Here is a 27,779-nt window from a genome sequence, read left to right as displayed (position 1 = left end):
ATCAGGCACTTCTGTGGCTGACCCATAAGCCAGGATCCAGCCAGGCACTCCCGAAGCTGGTGTCCTTACTTTGGCACTTAGAATGGTATATAGGTTGTATAAGTACCTATAAGAACAGCTAGAATACATGAGCAGTAGTGACATCAACTTGCTGCTTATAAATCATACAGAGGTAATGTACAGAAATAGAAGAAGGTCAAGGAAAATGGGAACAGTTGTTTAGGCAGAGTGGTTATTCAGTCTGATCTGTGGGATTTTCAGAAGGAGTCTCCAGACTTGGGAGAAATTCAAGAAAAAGGACCTGAGGATCACAAGAGTATCGTGAAAATGTGTCTGGAGTTTACATGTTAGAAAAGCCTGAAAGGTACTTTTCCATTCTTCCTCTTCTCTCTGCTGGGCATTAAGGTACTAGTTGGGTAGTACATGCTGGACCATGGCGATAGTGGGAAAGTGGAACACGTGACAGTATAAGTTTCCTTTGGCATAGATTAAGCTAAACTCATTTCAGATATGGTAAAAACAGGTAAGAAGTGAGGCATCTTAGAGTTGATTAGAGGAAAACAAGAGCAGAACAAGATAATGCTACAGTCACCATGTTGGCTGAGATTAGGTGATAGAGAAACATTGTGGTTTATGGCTGTTGTGAGCTTTCATGTAGAAAGGACTCTTTGGTGGACGATCTCCACTGCAGTCCCAGAGCTATTAACTAGGGATTGGTTCTGGCAGGCTGATAAGATCTCTAGACTGAGAAGCAGAAGACTAGAAAAAACTTGTCTAATCATCCTGCCTATAAAACCATAAATAAAGAGGAATGTCAAGTATACCAGGAGAAATCAAAAGGTATGAGGGAATATAATATGCTAACAAGGGTAGAGATAGTGGTACTGGTAAATGCATAGCAAGTAATCAGGTACTAAAGTAGTAAAATATTTATAAATCGGGTGTGGTTGGTGGGAAACAGCTGCTTAGCAGTGGGACAAGACAGGAAAACAAAATAAACAAGCTATGATGACTGACACTATCTGTGAAATAAGCAGTTGTGCAGGTGAGAGAAATGTGATGGAAGACTTGTGACTAGAAAACAAAAACTGGAAATGTTCTTGCTGGAAAACATAGGTAAAGGGAAAATTGGTGCAGTGTGTTACTGATATGAAAATGGGAGAAAGTGAGTTGAAATAGCATGAATAAAATGCGGTCTATAAGTCAAGACTGTTTTGAGGAAGATGTTTTATTGGGGCCACCAGTGTTAGCAATGTTAGGTTTGGATATGAGTAGGCCTGTCCTCGGTGGTTTTGAGGTGAGAGGTCCAGATGAAATAAATAGGTGCTGCACAAGCAAAAAGGTCTTATGCTGTTTCCAAGAAGTTTTTGATAAGTAATTAGTATCTTGCTTTTTTCAAAAGACAGGCATTTGGGGCTTTTTTGTTTGGTTTGGGGGTGAATTTTTCCCTAAATAAGCTTGAATCAGGAGATCCTTCAAGAGAAATGTATGGGAAAAATGTTTGCATATAGTTACAGGTTTACATAGTAAGGGGCATTTTTTAAATAAGTAAACTATTTCATCTGGAATAAACAGATTAAAAATAGAAAGGAGGATGTTAAAGTCTGCCATTTATTTACCTCAGATGCAAAAGGGACATGAAAATTATATTTTAACAAACAGGACAAAATCTTGTGGGAGGGACTTCAGACCAGTTGGATGAATAACAAATTTAAAAGCTGTACTGTAAGTAGATTGAAAAATCAAATGGCATTATGTCATAGAAAATGACAACTCTGAGAAACCTTGAGGGTATAATAGTATTTTCAGAGATTAAATGCAGAGATAGGGACTGGCTAAAAAGAAAAAAAGATCTAACTCTGTCAGCCACTGAAGATAATGGAGTGGATGAAGAGACTGAAATTCAGTCAGACTCAAAAATCAAAGCTGATATTTTATCATCAGGACCACTTAGTGATGTTACATGTACATTGAACATAGAAGCAAAGCAAGGATGTACAATGGCAATGAATGTATGGGAATGACATCTGCAGTGGGAAAAATCCTTTACAAACTTCATGTACTCTAATCATAAACTTTAACCAGCTGAGTTTGATTAGGAAAATGATTAGACTGAGGTTGATTAGTAAAGTAATAAAAATGCTAATGTGATAATTTCAAATTAACATCCCAAACAGGCAGTACCTATTGTACTGCTTAATCTTGTGCCAGAGTATGAGGTGGGGAGAAGGAATTATAGTTTCAAGAATGACTTTTCCTGCCTTCATGTGGCAATAATGTGATCTTTGCTAACAATATAAAATTCCATCAAAACTATCTGGTTTTGTTGTTTCCAGGCTGGATTAATTGTATCTCTCTACTGTGATTTTTGACTTAAGGATTCGTTATCTGTGATAGCTCAAGCCTTGGGAAGAGGGTGTGTTACATGGTGGGATAGAGACATGGTAGATGTTTTTAAATGTTATATATGGAAGAACTGATGTATCATTTAGGGTTGTGAATTTTAGTTAGTTTCTGCTCTATTTCTTTTTAACAACTTTTAAGGCAGGAGTTTGAGTCTCAAGTTAAACTAAGGCACAAAATCTTACATCTGACTGTTGCAAGTATTTTGTATTTACATAGGGTTTTTATTACATGGTATTTATGTTGAAGGTTATTAATGAAAAAGAATGCTCACTTGGCAGTGCTCTCTTGTTGATTGTATTGATTTATTGTTCTATGATTAGATATGAACTGTGCAATAATGTTAGGATTCTCATTTTCTTACCACTACACAACCCAAATTTTATCTCTTCAAGCATATTCGGAAACATAGAATTCAATTTTTTAATAACTTATTTTCTATATTTCATTAGTAGGATGAACTGTCAGAGCTTTTTTTTTAACCTATTAGAGAATGCATAAACCATGGATTTTAATGGCTTCCAAATTCATTGCCACTTACTCTTTTTAAGGCATATATAATATTCATATATTCTACCTACACTTTCAGTTTTTGTTAGAACTCTGAACAGAGTACTTGTTTTGGGAAGAGGGAGAATTCTACTTGTTAAGTCATATTCTCCTACAGCATGTCACTTACATAAGGCTTTTCTGCTTGTGAAGTGTAAAAAAGGTATGGCCACAAATTTTCCAATAAAATACGTTGCTTTCAAAAAAAATTTTTCCTTGAATTTCAGTTTTTCTTTTGCAACAATAGAAATTTAAAAGAGGGGGCAAAAAGCTAAAACAAGAACAAAACATTTTGATTGACTTAAAACATTTTTTGCCTTCCATCTCCTGGTCTCCTCAAAAAAATTGTTCTGCAGGATGTATTTAGGATTTTCTGGCTATGCTGAGGCTTAGAGCGGTTATTATTTTTGAATTTTTCAACTTTGTTTTACTACTTTGTCTGGTCTCATAAAATAATTCCCCAAGGAATTGGATGATTTTTCAGTTTAATTTTTGTTGCAACAGAGTGTAGAAAAATGTGCTTCTGCATAGCACTAGAACATTTCAGCAGAACTAAAACAGCCAAATATCATTTTTATGTAGTTTGTATTCAAGTGAAGTCTGTAATTAAATAATATTACTTTAAAAGTTTTATTTTAATCTAACTCCTTTTGGATTGCCTGAAACTGCTTAAAGGAATGTGATTTTGTTAGTCTGTCTTTTTTCTTACTACAAATACACCTTAGCCATTTTCTTGCCATAGGTTTCTGGATAATCTTGAGGAATAGGCCTCTGGAGATAATTTTATGAAAAAGAACGTGAATAAGATTGAATATTTTAAATATTAGTATTTAAAATTGGGAGGTTAAGCATGGATTTAAAGCCTCGGTTATTGCTGCGTGTTCTGATTTTTTTCCTCATTAAAAGAATGAAACCACTTAGTAAATCCCATAAACATCAATAGCAGTTACAAGATGCTTAGCAGTTTAAATCATGTAATTTATTTTATACAGCTATCATTAGCATTATTAATATAGATTGGGTAGCCAACAGTTGAATTTAGAAAGAGAAAGAGAGAGAGGGAAGTGATCTTGTACATTTTTTCCTTTTGCTGGGGAATCTTTGCATTCACTTACAGAAAACTGAGAAAATTCTGACAACCTGTCTAGCTCCGTCTATAATTCTTTGACTGAGTTATAAGCAACTCTTTGGTAAGTGAATCATGTGAAAGCAAGTAGCTTAATATTCTTTTATTTATACTTCTGGCCTTATATTTGCTAGTTTAGTGATGACTGGCATTTGAAGAGAGTTTCTCTCTTATCTTAAAATTTCCAACCAACTTTCTGGCTATAGCCTTCTTTAATACTGTATTTTTCTTGCTGTTGAATTTTGATTTAAATAACTTTTGATGCCTAAAAGAAAATTCAGGGAGAAAAAACTAAGGCAAATTAATTTTGAAGCTGAGATAAGGAAAGGATTTAATTTGTGCCTAGGCATAAAGTTACAAGATGTGCACGTGCCCCTCTGTTATCGATGTTACAATTTATAATACTACTTGTCCAATCCGAGGTTCTCCCACCCTTTGGCTTTTGCCCTGGTCCACCCTCAGTCACGCCCCTTGGGAATTGGGGCTGGGGTCTCTGAGACGCCTTCTTCATCAATCTTCATCTTCTTCGGGGCACAGGGGGCACACATTCACCCAGTTTTTGACTCTACTCTTGCGGTTCAGGCCAGGATTAGATGTCCTCAAACCGAAGAGGCCTATCTTAAAGAGAGACTAAACATTTCTACTGGAAATCAGGGGACATTGATATGGGGAATCGGGGTTAGAGCATTGGGGAATGTGCTAAGGGTAAGGGAATAAGTGCTGCTGCTTCTAAATCTACTTCTACTATATAACCTCTTATAAAACTCAGAAAAATTAGAAAAATCAAAAAACCAGATGGACCTTAAGGCATCACTTCACAGTGGGTTTTCAGAGAAAAACTTAGTGGTGCAGTTTTGCTGTGTGAAAGTTACCATTCTCTTTCAAAGGGCTTCAGAACAAAACATTTCAGCAATCCAAAACTCCACCAAAAGAAAAATAAATAGCCTGAATTGAATTGTATGCCAAGTCACAATAATTTATTCTGTATTAGAATTGTGTTTCCAAAACCATGGTCCACTATAATATGTTTGTCTTTTTAATAAGAAATGTCATGCCTAAAGTACATCAATTTTATCGTAGGGGAAAACTAGCTAAAGGATTGAAATGCATTAGGCAAAGTCACTTTAATATATGATGCAGTTTAACTCTGCAAGTATATTTGTTTGACATTGTAAATTTGATTCCTATTCCCGTTACATCCACTTTGAAATGGGAATATCTTCAAAGTTTTTTTTATCTATTATTGCCTATGATAAAGGGTTTTTACATAAATGTTTATTATATTTTCTTACGTGGGGTAATAAAAAGGCTTGTAGCATATTATGGTGTAAGTTTAGTGGCATTTAGTGTTATCTTGATTATAATTTCTCCAGTATGTAAAGATTGCCTAAAATTTGTAATACTTGGAATTTATGGGATTTTTTTAGGTTGATTAAATCTAAGTAAATACTAAATCAGGATATAATTTGTGTTTACAGGCACTTGCAGACCAGTTTGAAAATGCGAGTACATCGGCATCTGAACGCATGAAGGTTTTCTACTGTTGTCAGGTGCCTCCACGTTGGGCCATACAGGTGTGAAACAATCTCATTTCAAGCTTTTCTTAAAAGTCTGTGGTGCTTATTTTTGATACTGCATCACTCCAAAGTCAAGAGAGCGTGATATGACCTTGAGTTGAAATACTGTAGAAATAAAGACATAACCTAACCCGCACCAGCTTTTTCAGGAGAGAAATCAAGTTGTACAGTGTTTTCCTTTCAGATGTCTTGTTCTGTCATGCACAGAAGTAATTGATTGTTAGTGCAATTCTTCTTTACTTTCCTTTTCCCTCCAATAAATAATAGACTAAAACTTACAAGCTTCCAACATGTCTCCTATTAAAATAATCTTACCACTGCCTTACTATTTATTACTGGTTTACTAATGATAGTGTTACTTTTATCTTTATTTCTTTTAAAGTTCACTTCAGGAAGTGGATCATGGTGAAAGCAACCAAATTTAGGAGTCAATAGTACACTGAAGAACAACTTGAGTTGTTCTTTTTTTGAGACATTCCCTTTTTTACTATTGCTGACAGGATTTTTTTTACCCATAACTACATTGTTTATCTGGACTTTCTAGAACAGAAATCTACACAATAAAGTCTTATATGATGATTCTGTATTTAGCAAACTCAAGAAAACTGTTTACATTTCATACCTCCAAAGGTATTCATGTTGTTTACTTTTAATGGTGTTTTATTCGGTTTTGATTTCTAATCTCAGCACATCTTGTTTTAAGCAATCATATCTTCTCCAAGCATTCTCAAGTTATTCTACGTAACCTTTCAACAGACACTTCCAGTAAAACTATCAAATGTGGTTTTCATTTCCAGTTGTCAGAGTGGCATTTTCAGTCCAAGCCAGTTTTCCAAGCCCAAGATAGAAATGCTTAAAATAGGGATTTATAGTGAAAGATGGTTGCAGTCTTCTAGTCATAGTAATGAAGACACATTGCCTATATATATTTTACCAAATTTAACTCTGAGTAAATTTAATTAAACATTAATGAGATTTAGTTCTAGACATTAACAAATGTTGGTTTTTCCTAAGTGATTAATGTCAAGCTAACAAACAGGTTTTCAGAGTTTGTTACATGTTTACATCAAAGAGGTATAGCCAGTTGTTGGTTTTTTATTTATTTTTTTTTTAATACAAGTTACTATTCCCCTATAGTAACTCCTTGGATTTGTAACAGATGCTGAACCAAGTCAATAAAGAGAGGTCCATTGCATCTGTGGAGAATTTCAGAGAATCCATTCAGGATCACCAAAACCGCTGCAGAGGTTAACTGTATGGGATCTCGCAGCATAGATAGCTGCCCTTGTACAGGATGCTCCCATTTATTTTTGCAAACCTAATTGCAAAAATGTCATACATTGTAAATAAATTACCCTTTCTTCAAAAGTGAAAACTTATTTGCAGTTTTAATCTCCTCTTTAAAAATAAAGACCAAAGACAACTTTTCTAAGTCATGAAATCATGCCTTATTTGTTTTTCAATTGAAAAGATAACTCATTTATTTTCATAAGTACACTGAAATAATTGCTGAATTTGAAATAACAAAGAGGCTGGCTTAACTGTGGGGAAAATTCAACTAGGGAGTTGAACCTGAACTCAAATACAATATTGCTTTGGCTAAAAAATTAACACCCTTTGGCAGTAGCTGCTTGGGACAGATTTCTCACAAGTACCGAACAAAATTGTTTCAGAGCCTTTCTCTCTTTTTCCACAGGTATGTATTACTATGACAAAGCATTGCTAGAAGTGGCTTTAGTTCCCTACTTCAGCCTCTGTTTCCCACTCTTAGCATTCCCAACGTCCTGCAGCAGCTGTTCTCCAGCCGCATGGGCCGTGTGCCTCATTTAAGGGCTGGAAATTCATCTCTGTCAATTCATTCTTGCCATGCCCATTTCCATTTTTGTGTTATATTGTTAAATTGTTCAAATCACAACAATTATTATTCAATTGGTGGGGGGGTTTTGAAGTATATACACTGAGGTTCCAACTTGAAGTTTAATTGTTCTTTTGGGCAGAAGAGTATAATTCCATATTATCCGTTTGCTCCTTGCTGTTGATGTCAGAAATGCCTCTAACAACTTTTTAAAATGTAAATAGTATTTACTTACCTATTTTCAGTTACCTGGAATGTCTTATCTTTCAGCGTCAGCTTGCAAGTTTACTCTTTGACCTGGGATGCACCAGCTCTGCCTTACAAATATTTGAGGAACTGGAAATGTGGGAAGATACAGTAATCTGCTATGAAAGAGCAGGACAACATGGAAAGGTAAGAAAAATGTTTTATACAACTGAGATCCTGTCTTGAAATAGCATCTGAAGGAGGAAGGACTGTCAGGGTTTAGCCATCACTAATGACACTCCTACAACTCCTACACTTTGCTCCTATCATGAGCAAAGTGTGCTTAGGATAAGTAGACACATGGTATATGAACTTGTCATAACCGGTGAATGCCAAAAAACCTATCTGGAGTAATAACCACATGAAACAGAAGTTGGTAAATAAGAAATAAATTGAGAAGCAAGAAGACTGTGATAGTGATTCTTGAAAATGTTTAAGGACAATTAAATGAAGTATTACCGATAGACAGCAAGGTGTAGTGTGGGCATTTCAGGAAGGCTGTAGCTGTCATTCATGATGGGATCTTGAAACTTTGGCTGAAGAGGATATTCATTTTCTTTCCTACTCCATTTCAAACTGTAGTTTTTAAAAACAGTTTAAATAGAATAACATCAGTGCTTGATATATTTAATTACTTTATTATGTTAATATATTCAAATTACAGAATCAAACATTTGAGAAAAGAATTAAAAGGCTTTATTTTGATAAGTCCGTTTTGATGTTGTCCTAAACTTTTCCATCATTTCTTTAACACTGCTACCACTATGTGTGGTCAGAGCCAAACAAAGATAAGGTAAAGCCAGCACCTCACTCTAAGTGTCAGTGGCATAACTGTTTGAAAATGCTGGTAGCAGGCTGTATCAACGTTCTTATTGTTGATTATTTTTCTGATACTATTAGAACAATGGTAGGAAGATTCTGGAAAATAATACCTGGAAGCAATGCCTACTTGTATGTAACTTTAACTGTGCTCGTTTTCTGGTGCAACCTCTCACACAGAAAGGCTGTAACATGAATTTAAGCTATCAAGCAACATTTTCAGAATTCATATAGATTTCAGAAATATTCAGTTTCAGACAAAAATATGTTTTTTCTTTTTTCTGTTCTTTCTCCCTGTTTGTATATGGTAGCATTAAATATATGAATGTATGTGTACCTTTATGACACCATAAGCACAAAGACTATGCTTAACATAAGTTTAATGAATAGAGAGATATAAAAAAAGCAGAGTGTCTCATACGTTTTTTCTAATTGTCATGTATCAAAGCCTAGATTTTGGTCATTATAAACTGACAGATATGTCTTGCTGGCAAATTCTGTGTCACATTATGCATGCCTTGGGGACAGTATGTTAATATCACAATCTTCTCGGTACAGTGGAGAAATAGAGGTCAATATTTTCCATTTCCTGGAAATGCATTCTGTCCCAGTTACATTCACAAACTGCCCTTAGGGAGTTATGAAAATGGCACTCAGAGAATAGGACAGGATATCTGACACAGGAAACTGCTTAGAAATGCTTTCAAAATGAGGGATTGTGCTGTGCTTTGAAAAACAGAAAATGCTATGTAAGTACTAAATAACAGTAGTGCTGGAAGAAAGGGAGCTTCAAACCAAAAAAGACAGAAAATTAGAAACATGTAGCTGTGCAACAAGGAGAGTGACTATTTGTGCTTCTTTTTCAAAAACATTCAGAGGGTGAACTGCTTATATTTATCAAAAATGTTTTTATGTTTTTAAATGTGATAGTTATTCTTGTAGGAATGCATGAAAATCTACTGGAGCAATATGTTGGTCAATGGACGTTCATATCATTAATGAGCTTAGCATATATCTACCCAAAAGAACAAACTCTATTTAATAAACTTCTGTATGCTTTTCACTCACAAATTCTTTTATGTAGGAAACCTGAATTTAAATACTGAGACATCTAACAAAACATTCAGATATCAACAATATCAATGTGTTTGATGAGTACTTACACATCCAAGTAATATCTTCTTTCCTCCTACTTTTGAATTATCCACTGATAAAGAAACAGAGCAAATATATAAGACCATGTGAAGCCCCATGTGATGCAGTTGGAAAATGCATAATTCATTTGGTTATAACAGGACCCTGTAGCAGTACAAATTTTGCAGAGTAAGATGTCGCCTACATTTAGCAAACTTTTTTGTGGATTTGTTACTGTTACTAGATATGGCTCTATATTCACTCGTTTCATAACCTGAACAAAATTAGTAGGAACTAATATTATAACATGAGTCAACAGAAGAGTAGCAGAGTGCCAAGGGATGAGCGAAACAGGGCACAGAAAAAGAACTAAAAAAGTATTATAAAATTTGAATGTTGATAGTTGCTGTGGCTTTCTCATATTGTTTATTCATTGTATTCTGCTAACAGACTTGTTGCAAAAGGAAACATCTCCATGTGTGTAGTGAGGACTAGTGTTGAAAAGTGTCCCTCTTCCTTCTTTTAGTTGTGAGCGGAACCCAGAGATTTCCAGAGTATTATTAACATTATACAACTTTATTTGGTTAAGGTGTAAGAGATCTCTTCCACCTCACTGGAAATGGATAATACACTGAAAATGGTACTATTTCCCTGCTAAAGAAAGGGTGAACCAGAAATGTGAATTTTCAGTTCTTCCATTTAAAGTGAGGTCTTTGTCCCTGGCAAGAACTCTATTGCATGGTAGCTGCTGACCTCTGATAGATGCATGAGATCTGCCTTTTTTCATCATCTGGGTATTCCATCTTACAACACTATTTTCAGCCCTATCCCTGTCCCTTCATCTCATCAGAGTATACATCATGATATGCAGTCTGGTTTTAGACCAACATACTCCAGCAATCCACGTTCTACAGGGTTATTTTTCGTGTTATGACATAACACACATAATCTCAAAAGATTTGAGTGAGGAAACACAATATGGCAAGATCTCAGAAGCTCACCTTTAAATTCAGGAATGGCTTCCCAGATGTGAAGTAGTACTATTAGTGCATGAGCTCTTCAAGAAATTGGATTCATTTCCACTACATACCATAACAGTCATAGAAGGCAGATTTGCATTCCTCTATGTAACTACAAAGCTAAGAAAGAAGAGTAAATGTCTTGCCCAAGGTCAAGCTACAGGGAAGATAAAATGAAAACCAAAGAGCTTTCCTTTTCTGTCGCTACCTTTATCCATGCTCATCTTTCTGCTTCTTCATGCTACTGCTCTGTTAGCCAACTACATAATGTGCAAGCAGAAAAAATGAAAGCTTTTTAGGAAATACTTAAAACTAGCAAAGGAATGAATTGACAAATAATAGAACTGGTAGATCTGTGAAGAGAGACTAGGAGAGTCTTTTAGGAAACAAATAAAATCATGGGAACACGTGGATGGGATGGCAAGTGGAAGTTTATGGTTGGGAAGCCAAATGGAGGATGAATCTTGAACTTGGTTTCCAGGAGTCTGTGTAGTGAGTAATAAAAAGGCACCACCTTTTATTTAAACTAGACCCCTCTTCAATGAGTGGAGATTTTTGTGAAGCATTGCTAGTTCAATTCACATGCCAACCATGGTAGTCCAGAAGGCAAGATAAGCGCCTAAATCTTTCTCATATTTAAATCAACGTGACATTTGAACTAAGCATTGAATCCCATCCATTCTGGTGCAGACCGTTCTGTAAAAGCAGTATTATAAATACATCTTCATGGTTTCATTTTAGGTATGTTTTAATGGATAATTTTTTGTATCAATTCTTATTAAATTTAGATATAACTTTTAGTTATAAAATATACCAATTAATCATTAATGCATGTTTAATGGATAAGAATAAATTACTATATTTATTTTTATGTATATTGTGTGAACTGTGTGGAAAATGTTTCTTGATAATATTTGTTGTTAAGATTTGTTTTTGTAGAAGCAGGGTTCTTATCAAAGATCAAATGTGCTTTTTTGAAAATAGTTTACTACAAAGTTAGGATAAAGGAATTTTTTTTTTTCCACAAAAACCTAAACAGAATAAACCTGTTTTTAAAGTATTATCTGTTCTTGCAGAAGACAAATGTTTTTATAGTACAGGGTTTTGTTTTGTTGGGTTTTTTTTTTAGTTTGTAGTTATGAACTTTGTACTAGCCTTTAAAGATTTAAGTAATAAAAATCTTTGCAACATGCCAGAGAGGTGATCAGAATAGCTAATCAGATGAAGAAAAAGTCAGACTTCTGCTTATTTAATTCTCTGTTTTATCTGTATGCTGAAATATTTATGTTGGCAATGAATTTTTGTAAGCTTAGACCAGAACATGACATTTTTATGTTCTTAAATGTGAAATACTGTTAGTGAATGATTGTGTTTCCAGTCTAGGCATTGCCACAGAATAGCAACATGAGCTTAGGAGTGCTCTGCAGAGGAAGTGGCAAAGAAGCAGCGTGCAATGCACTTTTCACCTTGTATCTCCTGTTTACACAGCAACATTTCATTCTTCTTTCTTTATCTGAAGGGGAAACAAATCCACCTTATCCTTTGGTGCCTAATGTGATTACTGCAATTATAAAGCACACAACTCTCTCTGCTCCAGAAAAAAAATAATCTGTCTATTATTAATATGTCATAGCAACTAATGGAGGCAGGTAAGAGGGAGTACACTGCACTTTAACCAAGTCCCTGGAAGTGTTCAAGGCCAGGCTGGATGGGGCATTGATCAACCTGGTCTAGTGTAAGATGTCCCTGCCCATGGCAAGGGAGTTGGAACTAGATGATCTTTGAGGTCCCTTCTGACCCAAACCATTCTATGATTCTGTAAGTACACTCTTCTAGTTAGAGGAGATTTTTCTAGAGCTTTGACTGGGCTAATTTTAAACATTAAGTAATAGTTTTTTTGGCTTTCTTAAAAGCACTTACCATCAAGTTATTTTCCTAATAATCAACCACCAATTTTCTCCTTAATGGGATTCCATTTTTGCTAGTTTTAAGATTCTTTTAGGAATCTGAACAATACATCCCTTCTTCACTTTTGTACACTTTAAATATTTGTAGGCTTTACTGTTACTTTATTTAACAAAAGTAGTAGTAAGAATGAGAATGAGATGCTAAAATTACTATGCATTAAATATTTCAAAACAAAGTAAAAAAAAGGGCATTTTTCTAAAGATGATTTTTGTACAGGTTTGATGAATTTTACCAATTGGAGTAAGAGATTTTGCTTCTCTAGAGTTCTTCTGAAGGTCAAAGAAAGCAATTCTTACAGAAATAAGAAAAGCAGTAATAATTTATATGCAGAGATGATGTCAAGTTTCCTTTTAGATAAACTAGATATGATAGAAGAATGACTCGTGTTACAATGTTGAACTTTAATTCTGTGGTAGGCTGTGTTGGATCCTTCTTGGTTTAGGTGTTTCAAGTAGATCTTTTCTAATAGAAAAATTATACTGATCTTAATTATGTATGTTACATTTTTGCAGCAGGGGACTGAGGTAAGAGTTCAATCTAGACAACAGATCATCTGTCCCAGTGTATTTGTCTTTTCAAAAAGCCACAGAAAGCAGATTGTCTCTTGTTTAGAAGAGAAACAATAATTTTATTGTTAAAACGAGATGGTGGCCCTGAGATAAAGAGCTTTTGAAAGTTAGTTGTAGCCCATAATAGATGTCTGGGAGACACAGCTTGTGTCTTCTTTTCCATAATGTTGTATATATATTGAATATATTTTATCTCAAACTAGATAAACCTATAACTACATGAATTTATAACTTCTGCATCTTGTGTAAAAGAGTAGCATTTCTACAACCAACAGTATGACAGTGGATTTGTCTTTAGATGTAATAGAATGGAAATCACTATTTTCAGAAAAGTGTAATTAGAGGAAAGGGAATGAGAGTCATTGCAAGAGTACTTATTAGGGAATGAAAAAAACACAACTGATAAACTATTAGGATTGCAGATACCTTAATGGTGCTGATACTGCATTGCTATGAAGTAGGTGTAGGTTTGATGTCCAGGACTGATGTTTGCTCTTGGGACAGAATACATACCTAAGATTTAAAAAGAGGAGAAAGCTGCTTCTTTTTTTTTATGGTTTACTTTGCCTTGGTGTGTTAAACAAAAAGCCATCATAATATGTTGATGTTGAAGTGGTTTTTTTGTTGTTTTTTTGTAAAAAATCAGTTTGGAACCAAATTCTGTCTAGGCTTCATGTTTGATGCTATGTTGGATGAAGATACTATTTCCTCACTAGCCCTACTTCTTAATCGTCAACTGATGATTGCAAGGTGCTAAAGCAGTATCGGCTCAGGTAGGTAAGTAACTGAAAATAAATAATCTCATTATTAATTGATTTCTCTTTGTTCTTTAACAGGCAGAAGAAATACTCAGGCGGGAGTTAGAGAAAAAGGAAACACCAGGATTATATTGTTTGCTTGGTGATGTTCTTAAAGACCACCAGTATTACGACAAGGCCTGGGAGCTCTCCAGGCACCGCAGCGCCCGCGCCCAGCGTTCCAAAGGCCTCCTTCATCTCCGAAACAGGGAATTCAGGGAATGTGTGGAGTGCTTTGAACGTTCAGTACAGATTAACCCTATGCAGGTTGGGAAATGATGCTTAGTTTTAGTGTGTTCAGTTTTGAATGATGATACTTTTTAAAAAGACAATTCTGTGCACAGTTGTCAAAATAAGAGCTTATTACTATTCTTAGCAAATTTTTCACTGCGTACTTGAAAGCCTGGCCAAAAAAGGTAACATGAAATGAAGACATCCTTGCATTCAGGTCCTTACATGCAGCTAAATCTTTGCCTGTTCACCTCTTCTATTTCAAAAAGATGAAATCATTGAAAATTAGTAATTACCATCAAATAAATGATGAACAAGTGTCAAGCGGAATAGTTACAAGAAGAACGCTGTGCAGTCTATAATGACATTATCCTTTGCTCTGTCTATTGGCTTTGAGTTACAAACTCTGATCTCTGTATTTCACAGAAATCTTTTTAAGTTTTCTGGTCTGTCCTGTTCTGGAGTCACTGAAAAGCATTGTGTTACACTTGTGATGACAGTAGCTTTTATTACAGGAATGCGTCAAAACTGAAACCGCAGTCAAAAGAGTTCTCTTGATGAAGCTGGTTATTTTGACAGATCCTTTGTAAGCTTTTCTGCAGACATCTTTTGTAATCTCGTTTCAGTTTCTCAGCCACTATATTCCACCCCAGTAAGGTTCACCCCATGGAAGGTCTTGAGATGTTAACTAGCTTTGTGGGTTTTTATGTATAGAAATGTGCTCTTCATAGCCATTTCCAGGTCCATGTAAAAGTAGGGTATTCCTCCTTTTTGCTCTCCAAAGAACACTGCTGAAACTGCTGTTTTGAGTTTCACATAACTTGCTAGACTTCTGCTTTAGAAAAATTTTAAAGGCCTCCAGCCTTTCAAATAATTTATCATGAAGCTTTTTTTTTTATTTCAATGATGTATTTTATTCACATGAATCGGAGTCCTACTCTTATTCAAATGAACTCCAACTAAGTTATAAACATCTCTAGAATGGAAACCAGAATGACCAAAAATGCTTCCTTTGTCTTTCGGTTTTGTTACAGACTCAGGAAATGCCAATAAAATATATATTACTCAGATAGGAACTTCACTGAAATCAAGAGGACTTCCAGATAATAATGGGCTGCAGAAGATGCCCCACAGGGCTCAAAACTGAGAAATATTCTGCTGAGATGCTTGTTTATTTTGTATCCTATCCAAAGAAGCTTAAAATGAAAGCCGTCTTCATGCCTTCCCCAATAAAAAGGGAATTCTTACCATTCTTTCCACAAAAAAACCCAGCTGAAGTTCATTCTATATCCTAAATATATGATTAAAGAGTCACTGTACTTCTTATATTGTGGAAGCAATTCATACTCCCTTTCCAGATATCTAAGGGATGATAAAATACCATTTCATTACTATAGTAGATCAAAGGCAATGAATCTTGGGGTTTTGTGTGAGTGATTTTGTTTGTTCTTTATACCCAGCTACCATGTTTTTTTCATTTAACCTGCAGACTTGTTCTTTTTGTGTGTTCTCGTTTTTCTAGCACAGCAGCTTTTAAAATGTCCTCTTACTCTTAGTAATCTCATTTATTTTGTTTTTAATTGTTATGATTGTCTAGTCTTTTTAGAGCCTTTTTGAATGACTGTATGTAGTGACCTCAAGCCTTGAACTGTGTTGACCTTAAATGTTTCAAGTCTTCTGCAGACCTTTACTCTTTTAGCTGCCCCTTTTAGTTTTTATCATAGCTTTTCCATTTTAAGTAGCTCTTAAATTTAACATCCTCTGTATTAAAAGAGTTGCCTTTGTTTTTGAAGGACTGGTGAATCTAGATACATACAAGTATCTTTTGTGTAGTAACATTTTGAATCTGATCATCCTGGTAAGGATCAAGGTAAATACTGTTTTCTGACTAGCTTCATATCTAATTTCTTGTAATTTCATCCATTATAGTATTTACTAAACTATGTGGAATAATTGGAATCTCCTTTTATTTTCTGGGATTTCTACTTTCACAGCCTTCAGATATTCCCCCAGCATGTTATCTTCTCCACTTCAGTCAAGTATCCTGAGATGCAGTACATTGCTTGTTACTGAGACCTGTAATTTTAATCCATACCAGTTCTGTTGTTCTTTTACACTGTTAACTTCAGAATTGATCATACAGAAAATTTTCTTTACATTTCTTTACATGTGGCATTTTTCCATCTGCACAACCCATTCCATTTTCTGCATGCTTTTTGTGTTTGCATCATAGCATCTCATGCAGCTTCTTGACTTATTTCCCATCCCAGAGACTTTTCATCTCCTCCTTCATCATGTCCAGTTCTCGCATTTTTTTCATTCAGTCACAACCTTCATGCACAGGCAAAATATCTTGCCTCAAATTATTAAGAAAATAAAATTATTTATCATTCTTTGCAGTCACTGTATGACTTTTGCTAGGTACCTGCTCATATAGCTTTTCTCCGTAGAATTAAAGAATCATTTCACTTTCTTCTCATGCTGTAACTTTTGCTTGAGGAATGAGTTGACAGGCTTAAGCATTAGTAAGCCAGTTCCTGAGAAATGTAGCTGCTCACCATCAGCCTTAAAAAAATTAAGATGATGGAAGCTTTAGTCAAATCAGATTCTGGAATTACAAGCTCAGAAGTGAGACTGTGCTGCTGTTACTCATTAGAATTATAAAAAATGCAGTGATTGTTTTTCTCTCACCTTTTACGCAAGCACTATTTAACTTGTATCCCGAGCTATAGAGTTGTAACTCGCCTTCAATTTCATACTTGATTGCTCCTGTCTCTACCCCCCTTTTCATGTCCAGAATGTTACTGATCTAGAAGGAAGATAAAGGGGAGTTAATGAGGTAGCAGCCATGTGGGAGTGCTGCACTTCTGGAAATTTGATGGATAAAAGAGCCTTAAAAAATGAGATTGACTAAAAGTTTATTTCCTGTTAATTTTGTCCTCTGAGATTTGAAAAACATAGTTTTCTCTTCATATGTAATTTCTTCCTTGATTGATGAGTTTACAGATCATGAAAGCAATACTGAAAAATAGATTTTCATGTTTGCCCAGACCAACATAACTGACAATCCCATCTTCACCTATTTATCCATGTGCTCTAGGGATGAGCCATCCATGTACACCCTCAAAAGCAAAAGGATATCTTTATTTTCCAGCTTGTTCAGTTCTTTTCTCAATATAATTAAGATTGCCCACCAGGGTGCCAGATCTGACAGATGAATTTCATGTGTTTGTGTTCTAGGATGTAAGCTTTGAAGCAGATTAACTTAAATTCTATAGCAGATAGGTCAGGAGCAGATATCATATTACTGATTTTAAGTTGGGTCTCGGAGATAGGAAAATTAATCTGGAGAGAACTACAAAAATGTTTCCTGCAGAGTTTGCAATTAATTTGTAGAGGTAAAAGCTCCTTGCATATGAACCAACAGCTTTGTCTTCAACTCTGTAAAATCCCTGATTTGCAAAACTTTTTAAGGTAATGTTTTTGTGTTTAAATATTTGTTATGGTTTCCTCAGAAGAACCTGAATTATCAAAGTTGCTTGCATCAGAACTAGTCCCCCAAACACAAGAGAATATAAACATTAAAGACATCTTGAAAAGTAGTATGTTGTGCAATATAGAGTTAATGTAACCTGTTTTTCCATCTTCCTCTTCCCCACCTCTTTCCCTCTCAAAAAAAAATTCCAACAGCTGTTTATGTTTTTTTTACCTTGGCATTTAGAATGAAGAAATTGCAGAGTTTATTGCAGTAGGTAGTACTATCTGGAACAATTTTGCAGTACCTTATAAAATGTTCTGGTTTGTTTTGACTGTATACATTTAAAGAGCATAATGGTGTCAGAAAATGTTCTGTCAATGTACTTAGGATTTAATTATTTTTTTGAATTACAGAACTTTTCAAAAAGGTAGTAATGCTTAATTTGCAACTCTTTGAGAATTAACCATGTGGGAAATCAGGAACTTGCTATTAAAGACCTATGAAAATACGTATTTATTTTGCTGTAACTTATACTTTTATCTAATACTATTTAGAGTAGAAGAGACTATTTCAGTTGGAAGAGACCTACAATGATCATCTAGTTCAGGGCTGACCAAGTTAAAGCATGTTTTTAAGGGCATTGCCCAAATGCCTGTTTAATACTGGCAGGCTTGGGGCATCAACCACCTCTCTAGTGTACCTGTTCCAGTGTTCGACCACTCTCAGTAAAAAAAAATGCTTCCTAATGGTCTAAACCTCCCCTGGAGCAACTTTAAACCATTTCCACATGTCCTACCACTGGACAGCAGTGAGCCCTGGCAGCCAAGAGGGCACTGTGTTCCTGGGGCACATCAGACACAGCACAACCAGCAGGTCCAAAGAGCTGATTATCCTACTGTATGCAGTGTTGGTGCAGTCTCACCTTGAGCACAGGTTAAGAAGGATGTGAAAGTCCTTAAAAGCATACAGGGAAGAGCAACAAAGCTGGTGAAAGGGCTGACTGAAAGCAATGTCTTATGAGGAGCAACTGAGGACTTGGGGCTTGTCTAGTTTGGAGGAAAGGAAGCTGAGACGTGACCTCTGTGTTCTCTACAGCTTCCTGAGTAGGGGGAGTGGAGAAGGGATGTGCTGAACTCTTCTCCCTGGTTGAATCTGTGTGGATGAGAGGTATTTGGTTGTAACAGCTAAAGAATTTAAATACAAGATTATTGAACTGGTAAAGTTCTGTTCCTTGTGCAAGGCACTGCTTAAGTACATTTCTGTGTCTAAACATTGCATTATAAACTCGAGAAGATTGATATTCTGACAAATAGAGCCATAAGTTTGAAATGTTCATGTTTGGTCAGTAGCGATGTTTTCTGTAAAATGGAATTTCTTTGAAATACATTTCCTAGTGTTCACCATTTAACCTAATCATAATACTATAAAGTGAATATGGATTTTTCATAAGTTAAAACAAAATATGCAAAGCTCTAAATAGCTATGACTTTCTTCTTAAACAAAGATGCACCATTAAAGAGCACTTCACAAATGGTTATGAGGTCTTTATGTAGTCAACCTTTGTTTATCCATATTTATTAAAAGCTTGAACCTAAAGTTTTCTTGTAATCTGCATATAGGATATTATTTTTCCAGTACAATGCTATTATAGCTGAAGACCAGGTAAAATTGACAAGAGTTGCGTTCATCCTGGCAAAATTATTTATTTTATGCAGAAATATCTATGTTATATATGTGACCATTCATTTTTTTTCTCTCCAGCTAGGTGTATGGTTTTCCTTGGGCTGTGCATACATTGCTTTAGAGGGCTACGAAGGTGCTGCCAAAGCATTTCAGCGCTGCGTGACATTGGAACCAGATGTATGTACTTTTGAACAAGCAATTCAGATGGTTTATCTAAAAGCAACAAGGATGTTTTCATTATAAACAAGCAAGGCAATAACGAAAAACTTGTTTAAGCCTTAGCCCTTTGAATAAATTAAACTTATGCATGAAGGATATATTTTTGTCGTGAGGCATCAAAAAAATACTTGCCCAATACTTAACTTTGTCCAAATATGAGTGTGTGAATGTTAATATTCCTTTATACTTGCATAAATTACTAAATCAGAGAAAAGAGAATGAGTAGTTGTGAGGAGAGCTAAAAAGAGAGATAAAATAAAAAATTGAATTAAAATACCTAGTCCTTTCGGTAATCAAATTCTTCTGGAAAAAAAAGGTCAAATAAGTTGTGTGACAGATAGATTTGTAACTATATAGTTAATGAGTACAGGGGAAACGGAGCTTAGCTGTTTTTTCAGGATGCAGGATGTGCAAGTATACATTGCTGTTTGACTGTGGATTGCGATAGTGGAGGTGTCAGCTGGAACATATCTCAGGAATAAACTGGCAATACTTCTGTCAAAAGGCCTGACTGCCAGCATGGTGTTTGCTTAGAGTTAATGCCACCTATGTGATAGAAACTATTATTCATTCTTTTCTCTTGAGGAATGTGAATAAGAGAGCAGTGAAAGGTGACAGAGTATTCTTTTTTCTTTATTATAAAATGAAATAAGTTCCTTGGGGGAAAAAATGTATATACAGACAACTCTGTATTTAAATGGAATTCTTATTTTATATATTGATTATTTTTTTTCTTGTTCAGTATAGTAGATTTACTTTCAAGTAGATACTAAAATTGTATTAATTTGTCTCTCTAGGGTCTACATTTAATTGTATTCATTTGACCAAGCCAACTGACTTCTCAGTGGGTTAAGTGGTATTTCTTTTATGAGTAAAGGGTGCTGGGCTGACTCTCAGTTATGGAGATGAAATTTATCTTTATACAGTCATCTGCAGCAATGTAGTGACCGTTTCTATGAATTAAGTCTCAGAAAGGTTTCCCAGCATGATTTAAGTGCTCCTTAAGCCTGAGGATAGCCTTCAGTACCAGAGCGTGTTTCAATGCCGGGCTCAGGTTCTGTTCTTCAAATCTCTTCCAGTTGTCGCTTTGCTGAATTCAATGGTGGGGCTTCACATTTACAGCAGTGTAAGGCAACGGGCAGGAATCATCTTTGTACCTCTGCAGGTTTTATCTGTTTGCCTGAGATGCATTAGGGGACATTCAGATCATTTTTTTCCAGTAACAGAGAGTGGTGCAGGTAAGTAGCTTCCAGCTAGTGAGAAGTGATGAGCTGCTGGCAGCAATGACCTTTCCAACCTTCTCAACCAGATCCAGAAGAGGATACCTGTTTGCAGTTTAGACTGAAGGCAATAGCTAACTTGGTGTGAGTTATAACAGTGTATTCCAACAACAAGACAGTTAATTGGTTATTATATACCTGATTGTTGTTGATGTAGTAATATTTATTTATGTATTTCAATTTTAATAAGTTGTATTTCAATGTAATATTTTATCTACCTTGTAGAAAATATGTGTCAGGGTGTGTGATTAGCAAAATCAATGTTTGATAGTAGTTTAATTTACATACTTTTATCAAGTAAGCACAATATAAGTGCATAAATTTTTTGGTATTTCTTTTATCATTCTAGAATGCTGAGGCCTGGAACAATTTATCAACTGCTTATATCAGATTAAAACAGAAGTAAGTACGTCAAAAGGATTAGAAGATACTGCTACCAAAACAAATAACTGGGATTTCCTTTTTTTTGACATTAGGGTTTTTATTCTTATAAGGTGCTTACCTCGTATTTTGTAATTCTTAGCCCTTCAGTTCCCTCTCCCTGGTTAAGTCACTGGTAACTATTTCATTTCACAGGAAATAGCTTCATAAACTTTATACAAGTAGCAGCCTCTCTCTACTGTTTTTTCTTGTTAAAAGTATTTATGATGTAGTAAGTACAACCAGTGCAAAACATTCATAATAAAATTGGAAACTGATTTGACTACGAAGCTAAGAAGATAGGTCCATTTCAAGCAAACTGTACATTCAGACCTATGTAATTTCATAGTATATTATTCTCAGTAGATTTAAGGGAAAACGAGACAATTTGGTTTTTGTATTACAAAAGCAGATGGAAATCTGCACACATGCTAGCTTGCTTGTTCTTTTCCCTCTTTGGATTTCAAATCAATGTAATAAAAGTTTACCTGAAAGAACTTATTATTTAAGAATTTTCACATTATAACTTGTCCCCAAAGAATGAAACAAAAGAATCAGATAAATTATTTTTAAAACCTCTATTCAAAATCTGACATCAATTTATATGGTTATGCAGTCAGGAGGCAAACTAAAAAAAGAGAAAGAATAATATATTTACTAAAAAGGGTTAATTTATATACATACATAATGGGAAGTAATATCACAAGAGATTGATATGCTAATGGGAGCAGGAGGGAGGAGAAAATAAGGGTTAGAATAACTACACAAGGCTAAGAAGTAATAGAAATCAAGAGCTCGTTTTAACTTTTCAGTAGTTCCTTTTGTCTTCATCAGTGCCTTGAGTATCCCCAGTTCATTGTCCTGGATGACATGATTGATTGCTCCTTTTCTACAAAGTTCAAAATGTCATACGTTCAATGTATTGCCTTATGCCTGTTTCATAAAAGTATCTTTAATCAAAATAATTTTTCTGACCATCTGCTAGAAGGCTCAGAAAATACTGAGTGATTAGTTTCACTTTATTGGTTGAATTTTATTCTTGTTAATCTATTCTTGTGATCTAATATGCTAAATACATACAAAACTTGTAATCTATTTGATATAGTATCAAAAGCAGTAAAAGGGGGCATGTTTCTGTGCTTTTTCCCCCCAGGAATCACATGGGATAGGACTGTACAGTAAATTTTATGTCAGTATTACATGCTGCTATCCAAGTGTGGCTTGTATTTGAAGTAGAATAGCAACTTCTTTGATTATTCGTGTAGTCACTTATAGACCAAGACCGTGTATGAGCTCATTTAACTCACTCTCAAAACAGAGAATATCTATAGCAGTACATTTCAGAACAATTTATGGGGGGAACTGAGTGGTGGTGAAAGTTTAAATTCTTATTTTTCAAGCCTGCCAGCAAAAAAAAAAACTAAAACTGAGTGAGGATTTAAAAAAGGAAAACAAAGTAAAATATTTAATTGTTTTCTTTCACTCCCTCAAAAAAATCAAGCTTTACTCCAGCCGCGCTGTTAAATCAGACCCACTCATGGATTGCACATTTGACCAAGTCTTGGCAGAGTCTCATACAACAGACAAATATAAAATGTTTACACTTTTATGAAAAGTGTATGCAAACAATTTGCTAACACCCAAAGGAAAGGGGTTTTGTTGTGTTTTGAAATTGTTTGCTTTATAAGACTCCACAAGTTTTCTGTATTCTGAATTTCCTTCAGAAAAATTAGTTGTGATGAAAACAGACTCTGTGATTTGGTTTACCAGAAGAACTTCCTTGGGTACCAGGAGGTCCTTGAAATCTAGGTCTTGGATTTCTCAGAACAAACTGAAGCTGCAACTAGCCCTTTGTCCTTTGGGTGAAAGATTCCTGGTTTCCAAGACAGGATAATGCATTGATGTAGCTACTGTTTCCTGTTTGGATATGAGTTGGTTTAACTGGTTAAGGATATACCATCATTACACGATTGGTTAAATACATAGGGGATTTGTTTTGAGACTCTAGATGGCTTTATTAGCATCATGAGAGTGACGATTTGTGAAATACATCTTCCATCCCATCCCTTTGGTATCTTGATTACATTTCACATTTGCATCTTACTGGCGTCTGCCCTTCTGAGAACTTATTAACTTTTTTAGGAAGATAGGAGAGATGATGCAGGCTAATCCTGCAGATGCTGATGAACAGTTGCAGAAACAGCTTCTCAGTGGGGTACATCAGTCAGGCAGAGCATCTTCCAGCCTGTCAGAGAGCTGTGGCAGATGCCAACTTTTGTTGTAGCAAAATCCACAGAGGAAGGAACAGGTCTCTGTTCTTTTCTAATACAATCTATCAAAATCAGGGTCTAAAATCTCTTAGTGAAGTGAATCTGTTAGCAGTGGAGGAGACTCCACTGTTAGTATGTTTACTCATCAGCATTATGTCTATATCAGGAAGAGAAAGAAGAAAGGAGTGAACTCGGGAAGATCCTACCTGTGGACTGTTCTGCTGTAGCTATGCCAAATTACCTGTTTTCCTTACATAATTTTGTTCTAGCACTCTGCTCTCTTCATGTGTATTTAGTAACTTTTTTAATATTGAGGGCTTAGATTGGCAGTTATTGGCATTTTTCCCTGACCCAGCCATTCCAAGCTTTTAATGGCCTGATCAACTAGTTAGATATTACCTTTTCCTGGCTGAGATATTTACACTCTCTTGGACCCTCTTTTTGAAATTCAACCAACAATTTCTTTGGGCTTTCTTTAGAGACAGCACTTTTAACAACTTACTCAAGCAGTAGAATAGAGGAAGTGAAATGCAAGTTTTGATAACAGGCCATCTTTATATGGTATTTATCAAGAAGAGATTTATTGTCATGTCTTCCCAATGTAGATTTTTTTTACCAACCCAGGAGAACTCTGTTTCAAGTTTTTATTTAAAGGAATCTATTCCTTTGTGACTTTTTTTTACGTATCATGACTGTCCTACTGAGAGTACACTTTGGTCTCTTAGAAAGAACCATATAACTGCAATTCTCCAGCAAAGGTTTTTTTAAAGTTTCACATTCGTTGCAACTTTTGGCAATATGTTTAAAGCTTTAAACAGTAAGCACACAGACCTTACCAACATATACTTCAGGTGGCATGTTGCTTACCAGAGAATGCCATTACTTCTCTCTTTTAGTAAGAGAATGGTCAAGAGTTGCCTGCGGTGGATCCATATGAAAAAATAAAGATGCTTTGTAACTTGATAGTGATTTTATAGGAATTGTGCCTTCCACCTTTATTCCATAAAACCTTCTCCAGCTCCTGTGAGGTGGTTCACTGGGCAGCACCTTTGGAGAAGGACCCCTAATAGTGTTTGGACTACTCTGACACATTTGTACTGAGCAACTCAGCATCAGGTAGCAGAGAGTGTAAGTAAACCTTCCAGCTGACCTAAGGAAAAAAACAGTTAAAAATGCGGAGCTTCTGTGCAGTGGACATGCATGTTTACCATGTGCAAATGTTTAAAATAAATCACAAAGAGCTGTTAAGTAACCTTCTTCTGTGTGATGAAATAAGTCAGTACCATTCTGCATCTGCCATGAATTCAGTCATTTTCTGTTTTTCAGTGTGTATTAGAACTGCAACATGAGTAAGATTGTTTTCTCATGGTTCCAGTTAAAAATTCAGAAAGGAAAATATTGACATAGATGGCACAATTATGGTGAATTTTTGTCAAAAATAATTATGAGAGCTAACAAAAATTACATAGTTCAGAGTACAGAGTGTACTGTTTTGAATGAACTGATAGAAAGTAATTTGCAAAAGAGATTAAGGGATTATCAATATTGTAAATGACGAACAATAGCTTTTACATTGCACTGTTTTCTAAATGTATTTTCTTAAATAAGCAGCTTTATATTTGATAGAATGCCAACTAATTTTAGTCTAGAAATCTTCTATAATCAAGATTTAATATAGAATCTTAATTTCTAATCTGTTTTTATTATTGATTAGGATCAAAGCATTTCGAACCCTCCAAGAAGCTCTCAAGTGCAACTATGAGCACTGGCAAATATGGGAGAACTATCTTCTCACCAGTACAGATGTTGGAGAGTTTTCAGAGGCAATTAAAGCTTATCACCGGCTCATGGACTTAAGAGAAAAGTACAAGGATACACAGGTCAGGAAGTTTTCATCTTTAGTCATCCTATATGTTCATTACTTTTTCTTCTGAGACAGGGAGAGATTGCTGATAGCTACTGATAGTGGTATCAGTAATGACCGTATGCATACCAGTGAAGTTATGTTGGCAAGTGATTTAATTTTTGGAGATTTGTACTGTAAGAATAAATGTTTAAAATAAAAATGGACAAAACCAAAAACCTTTGCATCCCGATTGCAGATTGCAGACTTCTTCAAAGGACAAATATGAGCCTTGCAGTTTTAAGATCTATTTTTATATGAAACACTATGCATAACCCCGTCTTTCCATATTGTTCCCACATGTCTCAGTATCAGAAATAATATAAATTATTTAGTTTAAAGAAAGGTGATCTTTTTCCATGTGTTTGAAAATTCCACAAATGAGCCTTTGAAAGTAAATTGAATGCATTAAAATCATAACATTGATTCTTAATAACCAGAATAAAGAAAAATAAAATAGGTGTTTTTTACTCATCTTTCACTGTAGTTCAGTTAAGTTCAGTTAACTTTTGTGTTTGTAAATGTATGCTCTCGACAAAATCCAGAGAACCTACTTCAACAGCTTCAGCTGTGATGTTACCTTGCCTGAAACCAGGTTCTGATCCAAGGAGTGTTCTGTACACTCAGTGAAAACAGCAAGGTGAATCTGAAAGGCAAACCAAAGAATCTCTTAAGCGTAGTAGTGAAACACCTTCAAAATCCCTTGCAAACTTAACAGATCTGGTTTAAAAGCTTACGAGTTCTTAGGGAGATTGTGTGTAGTACCAGGGTAAGAGGAACCAGCTGCTGCTGGTCATGGAACCCGGGCGTGTGTTTTGGTTTTTGTCCCATAAAAAATAACTTTCCTGGATCTTGTGAATTTGAGTCCAGTGATGAATAAAGAGAAAAGATAGAATTAGTTACGATTGTGGAAACATCTCGTTTGTTCATGGGAGCAGAGATGTTAAACACTTCTTTCAGAATAGTTTTTAATAACAAGTTGTACGTGACTGCAGTACTTACTACTATAAAGCCAATCATGCACAGGATAACATTCTATCTTAATAAAATCTTTTGGATTTGATGTAGCTAACATTAAAAGGTCTTAAACTCTCTTTGTACTAAAAAATGTCTATGGAAAATAGTCTTTAAGTGATAAGGATTAATGTGTTTTACAGCTGCAGTATTGTAGTACTGGTAGGGCCTGTCATGGAACGTCTTTTAGATGGTTGGCTTTTTTCAATGAATTTTTTTCTCAATTGTTACTTTAAATAGCATTTCTAGGGGTGGTGTATTGTATTATTTTAAACAGATTGACAGCTGACTAGGAATAGAACCTTCTACATGTATTTGCCCATTTTAAATATTTTTAGATGATACAGACTCCTGTTACTGTTATTCATCAGGTTCTATGTAGTATATTTTGTTAAAATATTTGGGGATATTGCTTGCGCTGAATTTCTATTTTTGTTGTGTAACTCTTTTGTCATCTTGTTCTCATTTAACTTTTTTCATTTTTACAGAAGCATATATATGCTCTCTTTCCTAATTTTAACTTTGACTTCTGATATGTGAAGTGTTTTATGGGTTTCATTTTAACTTGTAATACAGTTTCCTCAATTAGAAGGATTTTACTATTTTGCCAAGAAAAACCTCAGACCCTCATTAAAGAATTTCAGAAAGACTTTAATCAATTTTCTTGCAAGGAAGAGAAGAGTATTTCTGTAGCAAAACAAAAAAGCATATAAAAATAAAAACTTGTGCTGAGATTGTTTACAGAGATCGTGATTAATTGCTAAGCCTCTCCAGTTTGCCAACTGGATTGTTTTAGAGATCATCAGTATAACTGCCGTGTGCAATTGTGTTTTAGCAATGTAAAATCATAAGCATGAGTACATGGAAACCTACACTTTTGTTCCCATGCAGCATAGTATGACCTTCTCTCAGGTTATATTTAGTATTTGTAGTCATCGTAGATTTTTATTGACAGACTACTAAGCTAGATGGCATAGTGGTGAGAAAGAAGGTAGGAATTGAAATAAAATAAATATCCACGAAACTGAAAGAAACAAGTTGAGTTATCGATTCTGGTTCTTTGTGAAAACAGAAAGCCAGTGACTAACTGCTTTTAGCATAATCATTGTTGCAGAATACCCCTTGTGAGACTGAATGCATCAATTACAAGTATGCAATTGAATATATAATTTGAAATGTCCTTGATTTCTGTAGTTACATCAGACTATTTTATTTCAGA

At 35.1% G+C, this 27,779-nt stretch overlaps 1 protein-coding gene across 1 annotated transcript in view; it reads left to right on the top strand.

The window, feature by feature from the left end:
• TTC27 (tetratricopeptide repeat domain 27) overlaps positions 1-27,779 on the top strand; it is a 123,447-nt gene that overhangs the window by 83,701 nt on the left and 11,967 nt on the right. The window contains exons 11-16 of the mRNA XM_027641652.1: positions 5,557-5,652; positions 7,781-7,903; positions 14,102-14,329; positions 19,533-19,631; positions 21,303-21,355; positions 25,358-25,523. Coding sequence (XP_027497453.1) covers positions 5,557-5,652; positions 7,781-7,903; positions 14,102-14,329; positions 19,533-19,631; positions 21,303-21,355; positions 25,358-25,523 — 765 coding nt within the window. The remainder of the gene's footprint in view (positions 1-5,556; positions 5,653-7,780; positions 7,904-14,101; positions 14,330-19,532; positions 19,632-21,302; positions 21,356-25,357; positions 25,524-27,779) is intronic.

The sequence above is a fragment of the Corapipo altera genome, unplaced genomic scaffold (assembly GCF_003945725.1).
Source record: "Corapipo altera isolate COAL_440 unplaced genomic scaffold, ASM394572v1 48b, whole genome shotgun sequence".
Taxonomy (NCBI): domain Eukaryota; kingdom Metazoa; phylum Chordata; class Aves; order Passeriformes; family Pipridae; genus Corapipo; species Corapipo altera.
This window is presented reverse-complemented; position numbering and strand designations above follow the sequence as displayed.